The following is a 14,057-nucleotide window of genomic DNA, read 5'->3' as shown; positions in this document are numbered from 1 at the left end:
TTTTTTCATTATTATGTCCTATGCATCCAGCATAACTGCTTTATGAAGAATGTGAGGTATAGATCAACATTTATGTCAGGAAGAAGACAAAGAGGAAAGAATAAATCCTCCTTCTCAGTGATTCTTTCTCTGCTTTCCACAAAACTGAAACTAAGATCATTTTAAAAACTGGCACATAAATTTGTTAGCCTCCTCAAATAAATTATGATGAAATATTTTATTTGAACAGAAAAGTTTTTTCAAGGTATTACATTTCCTTCCAAGAAAGGTATTGTGAGAAATGTTATAAATTATGTTGTTATACTTCAAATACTTATAAAAAGAAAAAACAAATAAATAAACATCCAAAAAGTATTTATCTTCCAGATTTTAAAAATATCCAGTTAGTGCATCTCCACAGATGCCAATTGCAAGGCATTGATACCATCAAAAAATGTCTTATATGCTTTGGCTTTGACTTTGCCCATAATTGCTCACGGCAATTGTTTTAAATACAGCTCACACATTTATTTATTGAAACTTACTGTGTTTATGTCACTGTGAAAAGCAATATGAGAGAAAAAATTATGAATTAGACATGGAAAGTGTGAAAGAGTGGGAAAGGAAAAGGTATGAATCCCAGTTTTATCACTTTCTATATGAGTGCCTTTCTTGGAGAAGTTAACATCAAATTAGGACTAAAATGAAGTGTTAAAAATTCCTACATTTTTTTGAGCAACTTAACAAGGTAAAATTTTTTTTTCCAATTTACAATGAATATTTTATTCTTTATTTTACACATCAATATTTTACAGAAGAGAATAACCCCTTAATAAGCTGCAATTACTTAAATGTCTTCTGATTCTTTTCAACAGATGCATGCAATTTTATACTAATAGAATCAGTAAATATAGGTTAAGTTCTAATTAACATTTTTTGATTCTCAGTTTCACATAGAAGTTTACATATATCAATATTAATTAATGGCTATATGTTTATGATAGCAACAGCAACACATCAAAATTTATCCATTCCTCAACTAATAGGCTTTTTTTTAAATTTGTATGAAAGGAAAAAATAAATAAATTTGTATAAAAGGAACTGCTACGGGCAACTTTTTTTTCTTTAAAATATTTTCCCAGGCATACATTTACTACTCAAAATGATTTAGTATGTTAAAAAAAATCAGTTACAGAAGTCTCTAACAACGTAAAATTTCTATCAAATGCTTTCTCAATGTCTGACATAGAGTTGGCCTCCACCATCCTGCCAGTTTTTCTTCTCTCACCTTTCCTTTACCCCCAATTGACAGCAAAAAGGTATTATACACACTTGATAAAAGGGAAATAGCTCTTTATAAGGTGTTTTGAGGAATGCAGCTATCTACAAATGGCTTATAATTCTTGACAAATTCAGAATAGCATCCCAAAAGTAATAAGAGTATTTTTTTGGATTACATATTTACATTTAAATTAATTATATTCATTTCTGTCTTTAATTAAAAACCAAAATTCACATGTTTAGCAAGGCATTGATTCTGACAGTAGCAAGTATAATTGTTTTTAAATGTACCAGCATCTGAACACCCAAGCTCATGTTCCTTGTCTTTGCAAATAACTGCTATTCTCATGTAAGGGGAGCACCACATTCTTCCTTTAAGCATTCCATTTCTGGTCAGAGAAAATGAGGAGACTATCAATATCATGTATTCAGATGATTTTCTTTCTGAACTTCTGTTCTAGGTTTCATTTCACCTATGAAATTATCCACATCTATATCTACCTATCAAATAAACTCCACTCCAGCAATGTCTAAGTGACAAAGTAGAGATTACAAAATCTTAGCATGTTACCTCCTATCTTTCTACCAGCTCAAGAAATGACAGATGAGAACCTGGCTGTAATGGAGGAGAATGTAAACCTTAACATAGAAGAATAACAATTCATAAAAATGACTATAGAAAATGAACCCCACTATTACCTATAACTGTGATCTACTAATTAAAAAAAAAACACTCTTAAATGACCATAGAAACAAATCTGATTATACTTAACTTCGAGAACTTTCCAGGATGACTGTAAGTTAGAGTAAGTGTCATGGCATGAATTTAACCTATGGGCCAAGTTGTACGTGCTCTGTCTTCTACTACAGGTGTCTCTCGTGCATCTCTTAAAGACTGTGCGGCTGCTGCGTCTTTTGCGTCTCCTGCAGAAGCTGGACCGTTATTCCCAACATAGCACAATCGTCCTGACTCTGCTCATGTCCATGTTTGCGCTCCTTGCACACTGGATGGCTTGTATCTGGTATGTCATTGGAAAAATGGAGAGGGAAGACAACAGCCTTCTGAAGTGGGAAGTTGGTAAGGGCTTACATTTGTCACATTTTCCATTTTTAATTTGAAAATGAAAGTTGTCCAGAATTTGGAGGAGGTGAAAGATGAGTTTATATATATATTCTTTCTTCCTGCCAATTTGTTTCTCTGTCTCTTTTTGTTGCTCTTTCTCTATTCAAAATACAAGTGATTTCTTTCAAAAATGTTTTCTGGAACAACCTTGTGTCTTCTTGTTGTTGTTGTTGTTTCAGAAAACTAACAGGTTAAACTTTACAGATACAAGTAACTTTCAAAGATCAGAAAGGCTGTAGAAGTGTTTGGATAAATAATGTGGGATTTTATCTTGACATGTTAGTAACAGTAAATCACTGAGCAACTGGTCTATGACTGCTCTCTGTAATACTTTAAATCATGATAATCACTTATACATGAGGTTCTGTGTTAACAGAAACATACCCCTTAAATTAATGGGAAGATAGTCCCTTTTAAAAGGAAAGAACTCTTATAATGGTACACTCTTCCACATTTAGCACTATGAGAATCTGTGATTGTAGAAAGGACTAGATATTTACAAATATCATTTATAAAAATTTTGTATTCCCATAATACTTAAAAGTTTGAGAAAGACTTTCCAATGATTACATAAGTCTGCATAAATGAATCTGAAATACTAAGCACATGGACACATTTTTAAACTCATCGTAACCACAGGAAATTTATAGAAAATAAAAATTCACAAGACCGTAACCTTCTATCCTAAAATATCTACATTCTTCTTAAAGAACTGTCCCTATGTAGGAATTGTTTTTCTTAATCTGACATTTAATCAAAGGAATCTGTTTCTTAGTTGACTAGAAAATCCTGCCCTCATCATCTCCACCAAAAATCAATCTTAAACTCTTGAAAGAAACTCAGACCTTTGCACAGTGATGAAGCCCCAGGGGACTCCCAAGAAAGAAAAATGCCCCAACTTTTCCTGCCAGCACTTAGGGGCAGGATGCATTTGGAACATCCTGTGTTGGCTCCTAAATGCCACTCTCTCACCATAGGACATACACAAAGCCTTCAAAAGGCATCACTGGAGATTGAGATAGAGCTTTTAAGAAAGCAGGTTTGAGAAAGTGAAACTCCTGCCCAGTTTCTTAAAAAAAAAAAATGCTTCTACATATCCTAACTTTATTTCTGAATTGCACAAAGCAACTTTATTTCTGAATTGCACAAATGATGCGTTCTCATCATTTTCCCTTCAGAATGGTTTTCTTATTTTCCTCATCAAAGCATGTTTTCTATGCCTTGCTATGACTCTCAATTCTCAGCAACCAGGAAAGAGGTTCATAAATTGGCAGAGTGAAAGCAAAAGCATCCTAGATAAAAATTAGACCCAATGAGAGGAGAGAGTTGGTTAAAAAGGGTATCAAGCTAATTTGATTAAAACATTTGCCTTCATCATATACTTTAGCCTTGTCCTAATGGTATTCAATGAATTACAGCATTAGCTCTCTGCCCTCTGTTTGGAATCCATATTAACATTCTGAATTGTGGTCAGCACCTGATTCCCTTTTAGATGTGACCTAATTTCCTTCAGGCCCCAGACCTATACATTCATATTAATTTGTAAGGCTTGTCTAGTCTGAGAGTCTCCAGATGGGGAAGCTCAGCTTATTCACGCTCTCAAATTTAGTTATATGAGGAAAGCTTTTTGTTTCATTTCCAACATGTCAGTCCTGCCACAGATGTACAATCTAGCTGTTGTTTGTCTTCCCACAAACATGCAGAGTTATTTATTTTCCAAGAAAAAAGGAACCAATAACGTAAACTGCCTCTGTATTAGCCACTTCCTTGGACCTGGTGTTATGGTTTCATGTGATGAATAAGAAGTTGTAAGCTGCAACTCCAGACAGCTTTGGCATGATGCGATGGTGCGAGGAGCTTTGGGCTGGAGGCAATGGGCCTCTCGGGTCATCATGGCTCTATCACTAACCAACTGTAAGATTTCAATCATTTTGCTCACCAGTCTGTGCCTCATGTACAACATGAGAAAGCTCACCATACAACTCGAAAGTCTGTATTTGGTTCCATGATTTATGACTCTGTCATGGAAAAACAAACTGAATATTATTTGCTTTATGTACATGTGTGTGTACATGTATATATGAATAATAAAAATATATGCATAAACTTATTATAGCTCAGTATCTACATAAATCATCAATTACAGCCGTCCAATATCAGTTTGAGGGTACGTCCAGAAATACATCCTAAAACTACGGCATGTCAGAAGCTGATATATTCTACTCAGTTATGATAAAAATTACTGAACATTTATCTTTAGAGAGTTAGATTTCCTGGTCCAAATACCTTGTAGGATATGATTAGGAAGGCAGTATGCTTAGTTGTCTGTAAATATTGTGTTTATAGACTTGAACAAGCACTGTACCTTCCTATAAAAATTACTCCTATCATTTTTTCACTGAAAACATTTTCCAACTGAGATTTGTATACAAATTAAATAATCATCACCATCTCCTTCTGGTTTTATAATGAAGTGGCTGAAAACCTAGGTTCAATTTAGTTCTTACTATGTAATTTCTTCACCAATGGTTAAGTGTTATCTTTTTTGGTTCAATTACCATAAATTGAAAAATTTATCACACAAATAAAATCCACTTAAAGAATACATTGTTCTCTATTTTTGTGGCTAACATATAGAATCAATTCATCTTCCTGGAGGTAAAATTCCTTTCTAATCATTGTTATTTGCCCTGAAATGATTTTGTTCTTTTGTTCTTGGCAGACCCTCTAATTACAGCTAGAGAGTATTTCAGTATTTTATGTTAGATAAAATCAGTGTTAATCTTTAAAAGGAGTTCAATGTCACTTCTTAATAAAATATCTATTTTTGGAAGGAAAAATTTATTATTCATGAACTTGCTATATCAGAAGCTGGTTATGAAGTGATTGGCCTGCTGTTGTCTTTTACTTCATATTTTAATGTATTTTGACATTATAATTTAAGAAATTTTGAAGTTTGAATTATTATTTCATGTAATTTTAGATCTAGGAGGACCTTAGGTGAGCTCTTTGACTTTATGAGGAGAAATTTGGCTGTAGGTTGTACAGATTCCATGAAGGGAAGGGTTGGTTTATTGTGTCCACTGCTATTTCTCCATTGTGGGGTGCAGCTCCAGGCACATGCCAAGTATACCCACAAAAGTGTTTAATGAGTCAATGTTCAAGGGCATTCAATTACTAAATGAGAGTCATGGTACAAGGATGTACATTCCCTTTTTCTCTAGAAATCTAATCATCCTGAATATTATGAAATTGTAGAGAATGGTTATTTAGCAAACTCTTTCTGGCTAGGAAAATTTAGAATATTTAAGAACAGAGGGATCACTTAAAATTTGGCCATTTAAAAAAATTTATTTATACATGCCCATTAAATACTTAGCCCTGTGCTAGGCACTGGAGATTGAACCTAGGGCCTTATGCTTGCAAGGCAGGCACTCTACCAACTGAGCTATCTCCCCAACCCCCAAATAGTATATTTAATATCATGGAGCTTAAATCCTAATGGGGAAAACAAACAAAAAAATTCAAAGGGTATATTACAGTGATACATCCCATAAGAGGAATATGCAGAGAGAGGTGACAACTGATTCTAACTGTAATATTAGCCTAAACTTCCCAGGGATGACCTGAGTTTTAAAAGATGAATAGTTCTTATTTGTGCATATGCGGAGAAAAGGGCATTTGTGATAGCAGGGATATGTCTGCATTAAACAGTTCACTAGAATTGACATAAAGAATGAGTGAGGGGTGGAATTAAGGTAATAAGTCTAAAGAGACTGGTAAGCAGGCAGGGACCAGATCCTTTAAAGACTGCCACGCTTTAGAGCTAGTACTTCATTCTAAGCTACAGAGAGACATGAAGTCCTCTTACAAGCAGAAATTCTTCAAATATAGAATAGCAGGAAACAGGGAGATAGTTCACTGTGCTCCATCTTCAATATCTGTAAAATGGACAATAGTAATTGTGCCAATCTCTTTGGGGTTGCCAATATTAAATTACACAACATATATGAAGCATTTAGCATTGTCCCTGGCACCTTATCACTGCTCAATAAATATCAGCTATCCTGACTATCATAATTTTATTATGACAATTACTTCTCACGAAAGAAATTAGCATGTGCTGTGATTAATGAATATATATATGGGAAGGTGACCTAGAACTTGCTTAAAACATGTTGCCTTCTGGGTTTATTTGTAGTGCCAGAGTGAATATTATGTACTTTTTCATGTTTCCTAAAACTTTCTATTTGATAAGCAATCTGAAAAAATAAGTAATTTTTACATAGACTCACAACTGCACACTTTTAGGAAATTTCCTTTTCAAGGTCAATACCAGAGATAAACCCCATATCCGTCTTACAAGCTTGTTGGGATTCATTAAATTTTTATGGAATTTGGATAGAGTGCTTCAAGGGTAAGATTTAACACTGTATTAGAGACATATCACCACTGAATCAGAGTTCTTTTTAAAAAATTAATTTTCATTTTGACTGCAAAGGAATGTTTTAAATGACCCCTTTTTGTGGGGGGCTTTATTTGTGTGTTTGTTTTCAATGAGAAGACTTAAATGAAATTATATATGTGTACAAAGGGCTAGAATATAGCTTAGTGGTATAGTACTTTCCTAGCTTGCTCAAGTTCCTGGGTTCTATCCCTGGCCCTACCAAAAAAATCTTTATAAAAAAAAAAAGTGTAAGAAGACCTCATATTTGTATATCTGTGAAGTGGCTGTTGTAGCACAGACCCATGCAGGTACTGCCCTTGCATAGTGTCTCCTGCATAGGATGTTCTTGTCACTGGTAACTACCTCCCTAACTACCACTGCACTGTGTATTACAGGTATGTAATACCACCATACCACTGTAATACACCATTCCAGCTATTGAGGACATCTTCAAACTCCAGCTACTTGCTCACACTTAAATATCTTTGAACAGTGTAGAAAAGAAATAGCAACGCTATTGAAGTCTTATGAAGAGGTGATATTTCTATATTGGTCATTTTTCTTGATTGCAGTAAGAAACAAAAAGGGAATTTATTAATAGGACCTGCAGACTCAGAATTAGGTCATAGAACAAGTCTCAGGAAAGGAGACATAGGCAGCTATAGTGCAAGAAGGTCAGTTGCTGACATTTTCTGAGAATGGCCTGAACACCTTTGTGTCTTTGTAGATCCTATGAAGGAATCTTAACCTCCACTTCTTCACAGTCCCTGCAGGGACAATGCAATTGACCAAGCTTAAGTCACATGCTCATGACTATACATGGTGGAGAAGCTCCCCTTCAAATAGGAGATTAGCCAACCAACCAAATGTCCAATATCCACAATAATGTCTTTACCCTTATACTCAAAAAATGCTGACTGAGGGTACAGCACTTGCCTAGCATGCACAAGGTACTGCTTCATATTCCCCAGCATCACCAAAAGGAAAAAAATTAAAAGTGAAGTGAAGGGCTGAGGAGATAGCTCAGTTGGTAGAGTGCTTGCCTTGCAAGCACAAGGCCCTGGGTTCAATCCCCGGCACCACAAAAAAAAAAAAAAAAAAAAAAAAAAGTGAAGTGAAGTTCATAAAACACTTTATTAAAATACTTCTATGAATCATCACACCCTTCAGAGACATCATCACGTCAAATGGAATTGGCTGAAATATGGGGAAGCAGTCCTGTAGTCACTCTAGCACAGTCTACTCCTTATATAAGCATACCTGAGTATTTCCTCAACTAAACTGTATCTTTGTCAATAACTCTATTTTGCACTAAAATGTTACCTTATATTCATTTTCAAAAGTAACTCCATTTTTAAGGCGATGACAGGCTGAACTTTAAAATAAATGATCTACTTCAAAGGTTAGTGGCTGATAATTCAAAGAAGTCCTTTTATCTCTTAATTCTTAGGTTGGAGTAGACTTATACATTGTAGATCCCTAAAAGTGCATCTGTATTAATGACCAAATAACAAACATACAAAAACAAAACACCAACAAAGACTAAGAATCTAGAAATATGAAAAATGATTAAGACAAACAGCATTTAAATTTTTTAACCTGTTTTTTTAGATGTTGATAGACTTTTTCTGAGAATCAAACCCAGTGCCTCACACATACTAGGCAAGTGCCTTACCTCTGAGCTGCAACCCCAGCTCCAGCATTTTAAATTTTTCATTGAAAATTTTATTCCTAAATCTCCTGATCCTCCTTGGCTCACAAAAGTTGATTGATGCGAAGAACTCTGTAGTGTTTATAAGCCTCATGTAAGGAGAAAAAATTTACCTGGCTTGTGATATTGTGAGCTGATTACTTTAATAACTGAATCAAATTTTCCTAAAAAGTACAGAACTAACACTCTGCTTTTCAGGTTTTATATAAGGGATTATAAAAACTTTTTGAGATAATCCCTACCTGTCGATTCACATTCTTGGAAATACATGAAATTAAGAAAGGGAGCATACTAAAATATAAGGCTCCCAACCATTAAGATGGTCACTATTGAAGGACTCCTGGATTTAACTTTTTTAAAGTAGGACCTTGAATTTAATGTGTACTGCAGTCACCCGAGGATCTCTGTAAAACACAAATTCTAATTCAGTAAGTCCCAGATGAAGCCCAAATCCTGTCTTTTCTGTCATTTCCTGGGGGATCTCTGTGTTCCCGTTTGCCCTCACCACACTGGAAGTGGCAAAGTTTTAGAAAGTCTCAGGTCTCTGGTGAAGTGCTGTACTCCCAGTGATAAAAAGTCCTAACCAGCAAGAGTTTGGTGCTTCCTGCCCTTTTTCACTACCTTATCCTTTTTCTGATCCAGGGCATGTCTGCAAATTTATTTGGACATAGCTTATCCCTAATGGACCAGTGAAGTCCACTGAAGAGTAATTAACCTTAATGCTGAATCAATACAGTACAACCTTTTAAATGTCTTCCTCAGAAACCATCTGTGTTATTGTTGGTTCTGGCAAACCAAAATCAAATACTATCCATTTTAAAGGAGTTGCCAATACTCTATTCTACTTTGAGAAAAGGCTCCAAGAAACCAGAAAACATTTCCATTTTTAGGAGCAAGATTTTACTCTTTTGCTATAAAGAGCAGATGTTTATTTTGAAAGCTCAGACTTGCTTTATATTTTGAAAATGGCAATACACCTTGCTTATAGTAAAAGTTGGGGAAATAAAATATATATGAATTTTCTTTATAAAATTGAATTATGTCTGCAAGTCTGATCATGTGTTTAAAAATTATTTGACCATTTAGAGAATGAAGAATACAAAAATAAGATTTTAATTGCATAATGTTCTCCATCCTTTAAAAGGGAACATCTAGGTTTCAGGTAGCAGATGGGGAGTTCACAGGATTTCAAGTTGCCAAGGCTGGTTGGAGAGGAAGCAGGAAACATAGAAGCTACAGTATGCTCAGAATAGTTGCTCCAAAGTTTCCAAATGTGCTTCACACTTTAGACCAAACACTTCAGACAACAAAGAATCTACTGTCATTGAGAAATGCAGCTCACTCCACCCCTGTACTTAAGGACTGACCAGGTATATTAGTATGAGGTATATAGTGTGAGCCCCTAGAAATCCTGAGGAAACCAATTAAGCTTTCTTAACCCAAATGTTGTATAAGTGTATTTTGCCTCATAATCCTTCCCTTTTTTGTATACATTATGAATGTTCTGTTAACATCCTATGAATTTGGAGTTTTAAAAAGCACACTTTAGGGAAAGTTGCTATACTCAATATCATAATAGGGAGAATAATAATGATTTCAGTGTTTTTAAAATATAGAACACCACAAGTACCATCTCACAACAAATCTTTAAGAACAGGAAAAGAGGTTATCCTCAACTATAAAATGGAGATAATGAAAAATACCTATGTGGAGAGTCATTGATTAACTTACATAAGTAATGTATATGGAAGTAGTTTTGCAAGTTGAAAAGTACTATAGAATTATGACTTGTGTTGATTTACAGTTAGTAATAAACACACAATATAAACATATGTATGTGTGTAAGTGCATTTATCCCTCTCTCTTCCTCTGAAGACAAAGACATCTACTTATTTACTGTACTCTGTACCCCAAGCTCCTGTCTTTGTGTTCTCCCCATGATAGTGATCATAGTGTGCACAGAGTTCACACATAATTCATGTATTTAAGGGATTGAATATAGGAATAAATGGTAGGCTAGGCCTCTGTACCCTATCAACAGGTCATTCCTCCCACATAAAAAATGAAGAAAGTTCTGAAATCAGTGGTTCTTCAGTGTTTGGAAGTAAGTTGTTCTGTTTCTATGTCTTCATAGTATCTTACCACTTATACTATTAAAGAATAGCATACTCATGACTCATTTGGTTAAAATGAGAACTGCCATGAAGTATAGATAATAATGTTATAGGAGACCAAAAATCAGGATTGGGTTTCTATTGAATAGTCTATTTCTTTGGTAGATTTTTGCTATCTGAATATAGAATTCCCTCAGTAGCCAGATCACACTTGAGGTAGAACTGTTTTCTTTCTTTCTTAAAAGACTGTGTAATACCTGACACTGCTAAGTATAAAAGCACCACTAAGTGTTCATAAGCACCACAAACTAAGTCATGTTCGGTTTGTGATTCATAAAACACTGTATAGCCTGGCATGGTGGCTCATGCCTGTAATCCCAGTGGCTCAGGAGGGTGAGTCAGGAGGATCAAGAGTTCAAAGCCAGCCTCAGCAAAAGCGAGGCACCAAGCAACTCAGGGAGACCCTGTCTCTAAATAAAATACAAAATAGGATCGGGGATGTGGTTCAGTGGTTGAGTGCCCCGGAGTTCAATCCCTGTTACCAAAAATAAAAATAATAATAATACATTATCTAAGTGTAGCATTACCTAAATGGTTCCTGCTCTTCATCTCTGACCTTTTACAAAATAATTAACTTGCAATCCATAGTCTATTCATTCTTAAGATTTTCTGAAAAATCTCATGAAAACAACTGCTTGCTTTCTGTTTTTCCCCTCTTAAATTAGTTATTTCTTGTTTTTCATTTGCTAATGGTAAATTTATATACATATGTTTATGTGTACATGTATCCTTTTTCTGTTCATGATATTACTAAATAAAAAACTTTAGCTATTATACCAATCAAGGAAGAATACACTGAAAACTCATAAATCAGTAGTCTATAATTTTATTGGGAAAATTAATTATTACATTAATAAGGCTATGGGCATTGACTGCAGGTGTAAATATTAAATATCGGTTGAGTCTAAGCCCTTGATTTAAAAGTGAAGTGTGAAATTTCAAATTGCCTATAGGACAGCACGGTATTTGAACACTAAAATTTTTTTAGATGTTGATAGACCTTTATTTTATTCATTTATTTACATGTGGTGCTGAGAATCAAATCCAGTGCCTCCCACATGCTAGGCAAGCGCTCTGCCACTGGGCCACAACTCCAGCCCCCTAAAAGTTTTTTAACCAAAACACAAAGTTAGACAAACTTTTGATGATGGAAATCAAAGCAAGAGACACATGTCATTTTCCTGAGGATAAAAGATTTGGAGCAGCTAAATACTTGATGTTGAAGGCTAATTATTATTCTCTAATGATGGCGTGTTCGTCTGAACTTTGCTATAGTACCTATAAGATTAAAATCCTTATGCTATCTTTCATGTTATGCCTCCCACAACATTACACTGTGGATTTTACAGGTCTTATTCCTAATTTAGTATCTTGGGATTTGTACGATGTTGCAGTGAATCCACTACTGTTAAAGCATTAACAATTTCTTAATATGTTGTAGCATTGATGACAGAGAATTATATGTATTAGTGTCAGCCTTGTAGGATTTTAATTTCACCTGGAATACAATAAAGAGCTGATAATTTCACTCCCTCATCACCCCTATCCCATTCCCTTTTTTCTGTGCTTCCCAACTGAACAAGGTTTCAAACATGGTTCCATCTTCTAGCTGGAGATAATTTGGGTTGCTGCTACTTACAGTTCTTACTAGATCCAGAATCCAAGGAACTGTTGCCTTCTCTCATGTTGGTCTTTCTATCCTTGGGGAATACACTTGTCTCTTAAACATCTGGGACCCTGCTGTGGACATAGACTTTGGAAAAGAGTCTCCTTTGAGTGTTTTCTCCAGAGTCTTGGAGATTTTTTAATGCTTTTATTATAGTTATACACAGTATTGGGGTTCATTTTGACATAATAATGCATGCATGGAATATAATTTGCCCTTCTTCATTCCCCTGACTTCCTCATTCCCTTCCCCTGTTCCCTTTCTTCAACACTACTGGTCTTCTATTTATTTATAGTTTTTTAAATTAGTGCCTTATAGATATATAAAGGTGGAATTCACTATGATATTTTCACATATGTACATAGGATAATTTGTTCAATTTCATTCTATCATTCCTCCATTTTCCCATCCCTCCTCCTTCCCTTCCAATCTCCTTCCTCTGTTCCACTGACCTCCCTTCTATTTTCATGAAACCCTCCCCTTACTTTCTTTTCTTATTTTTGATAGCTCCCACGTATGAAAGAAAACATTGGGACTTTCACTCTCTGAGTCTGGATTGTTTCGGACAAAATCAACATACATAAATCAGGGGATTTCCTATCCCCTATCCCATTCACAATAATCTCAAAAAAAAAAAAAAAACAAAAAAACACACACACACACACACACTCAAGAGTCTTGGCTTTGAAATGATTCTTGGCTGACCATTCATTGACTTGCTATGCTCCTCCTAAAGGATCCTATGACTTCAATCTGGAAATCTTACCCACCTCTGACCTCTTTCTACCTATTCCTGAGTCATTCTTAAGGCTGCTAAGATGGTGGATGGTAATATGCTTCTGGTTTGGGGAATGTTGTGTACTTCTATTTCTGAATAAGTTCTAAGTTAAAGGTATATAAAACAGGAAACACTAATTTTAGGGTGATCCCAAAGATAATGTGAACGTTCAAAGAAGAAGAAAATGAAGTTTTATTTTTGGTCAAGGGGAATATGATCTAGCTGAGTTGAGGCTTTCATCTAATCTAGTTACTTATTAATTAATTAATTAATTTTCTAAATGCTCAGCCAATTTCCCAGAATCATTTATTGAATAATCCATTTATTCCTACTAATTAAATATGGCATTTAATTATACTTAATTGTGACTTATGACTGTGTACCTATGCCTGTTACTAGGTTTCATTTTTCTTTCATTGACAGCTAATTTTACACCAATACTTCAGTGTTTTAATTATTGTGTTTTTTAAAACTTGGTACAGCATGTGGAATAGGAACCATCCTAGCCTATTTACTCGCAAATCAATATTAGAAAAAAATTACCACCTTCAAAATTCAAATGACATTTTAGTGGGAGTTAATTTTAGAAATTAAATTGGTAAAATTAATTATTTTATAACATTGAGATATTTTGCTAGTCAAGGTCATGGTATTTAATCTCCATTTATTTAAAATATTCTTCTATATAATTAAGTGAAATTATGTAATTTCCTTGGCACAAGTTGCATATATTTTTATTAAGTTTATTTCTAAGTATTATACATTTTTGTGCTGCTGTGAATGGAATCCATTTTCATTAATTTTGTTCCAATCACTTCTGCATAAGAAAATTAGTGACTTTTAAATGTTTTGCATAAATCTCAATATATATCCAGTAATGTTTAATACATTTAATTAA

General features: G+C 34.5%; 1 protein-coding gene across 2 annotated transcripts in view; it reads left to right on the top strand.

Moving 5' to 3' along the window:
• Positions 1 to 14,057, top strand: part of Kcnh8 (potassium voltage-gated channel subfamily H member 8) — a 360,225-nt gene that overhangs the window by 228,737 nt on the left and 117,431 nt on the right. For both annotated transcript variants that reach the window (XM_047531744.1, XM_047531743.1), the window contains one exon: positions 2,131 to 2,338. In XM_047531744.1, coding sequence (XP_047387700.1) covers positions 2,131 to 2,338 — 208 coding nt within the window. The remainder of the gene's footprint in view (positions 1 to 2,130; positions 2,339 to 14,057) is intronic.

Source organism: Sciurus carolinensis, chromosome 17 (assembly GCF_902686445.1).
Source record: "Sciurus carolinensis chromosome 17, mSciCar1.2, whole genome shotgun sequence".
NCBI classification, from domain to species: domain Eukaryota; kingdom Metazoa; phylum Chordata; class Mammalia; order Rodentia; family Sciuridae; genus Sciurus; species Sciurus carolinensis.
The sequence above is the reverse complement of the archived record's forward strand: the minus strand, read 5'-3'. Positions and strand labels throughout refer to the sequence as shown.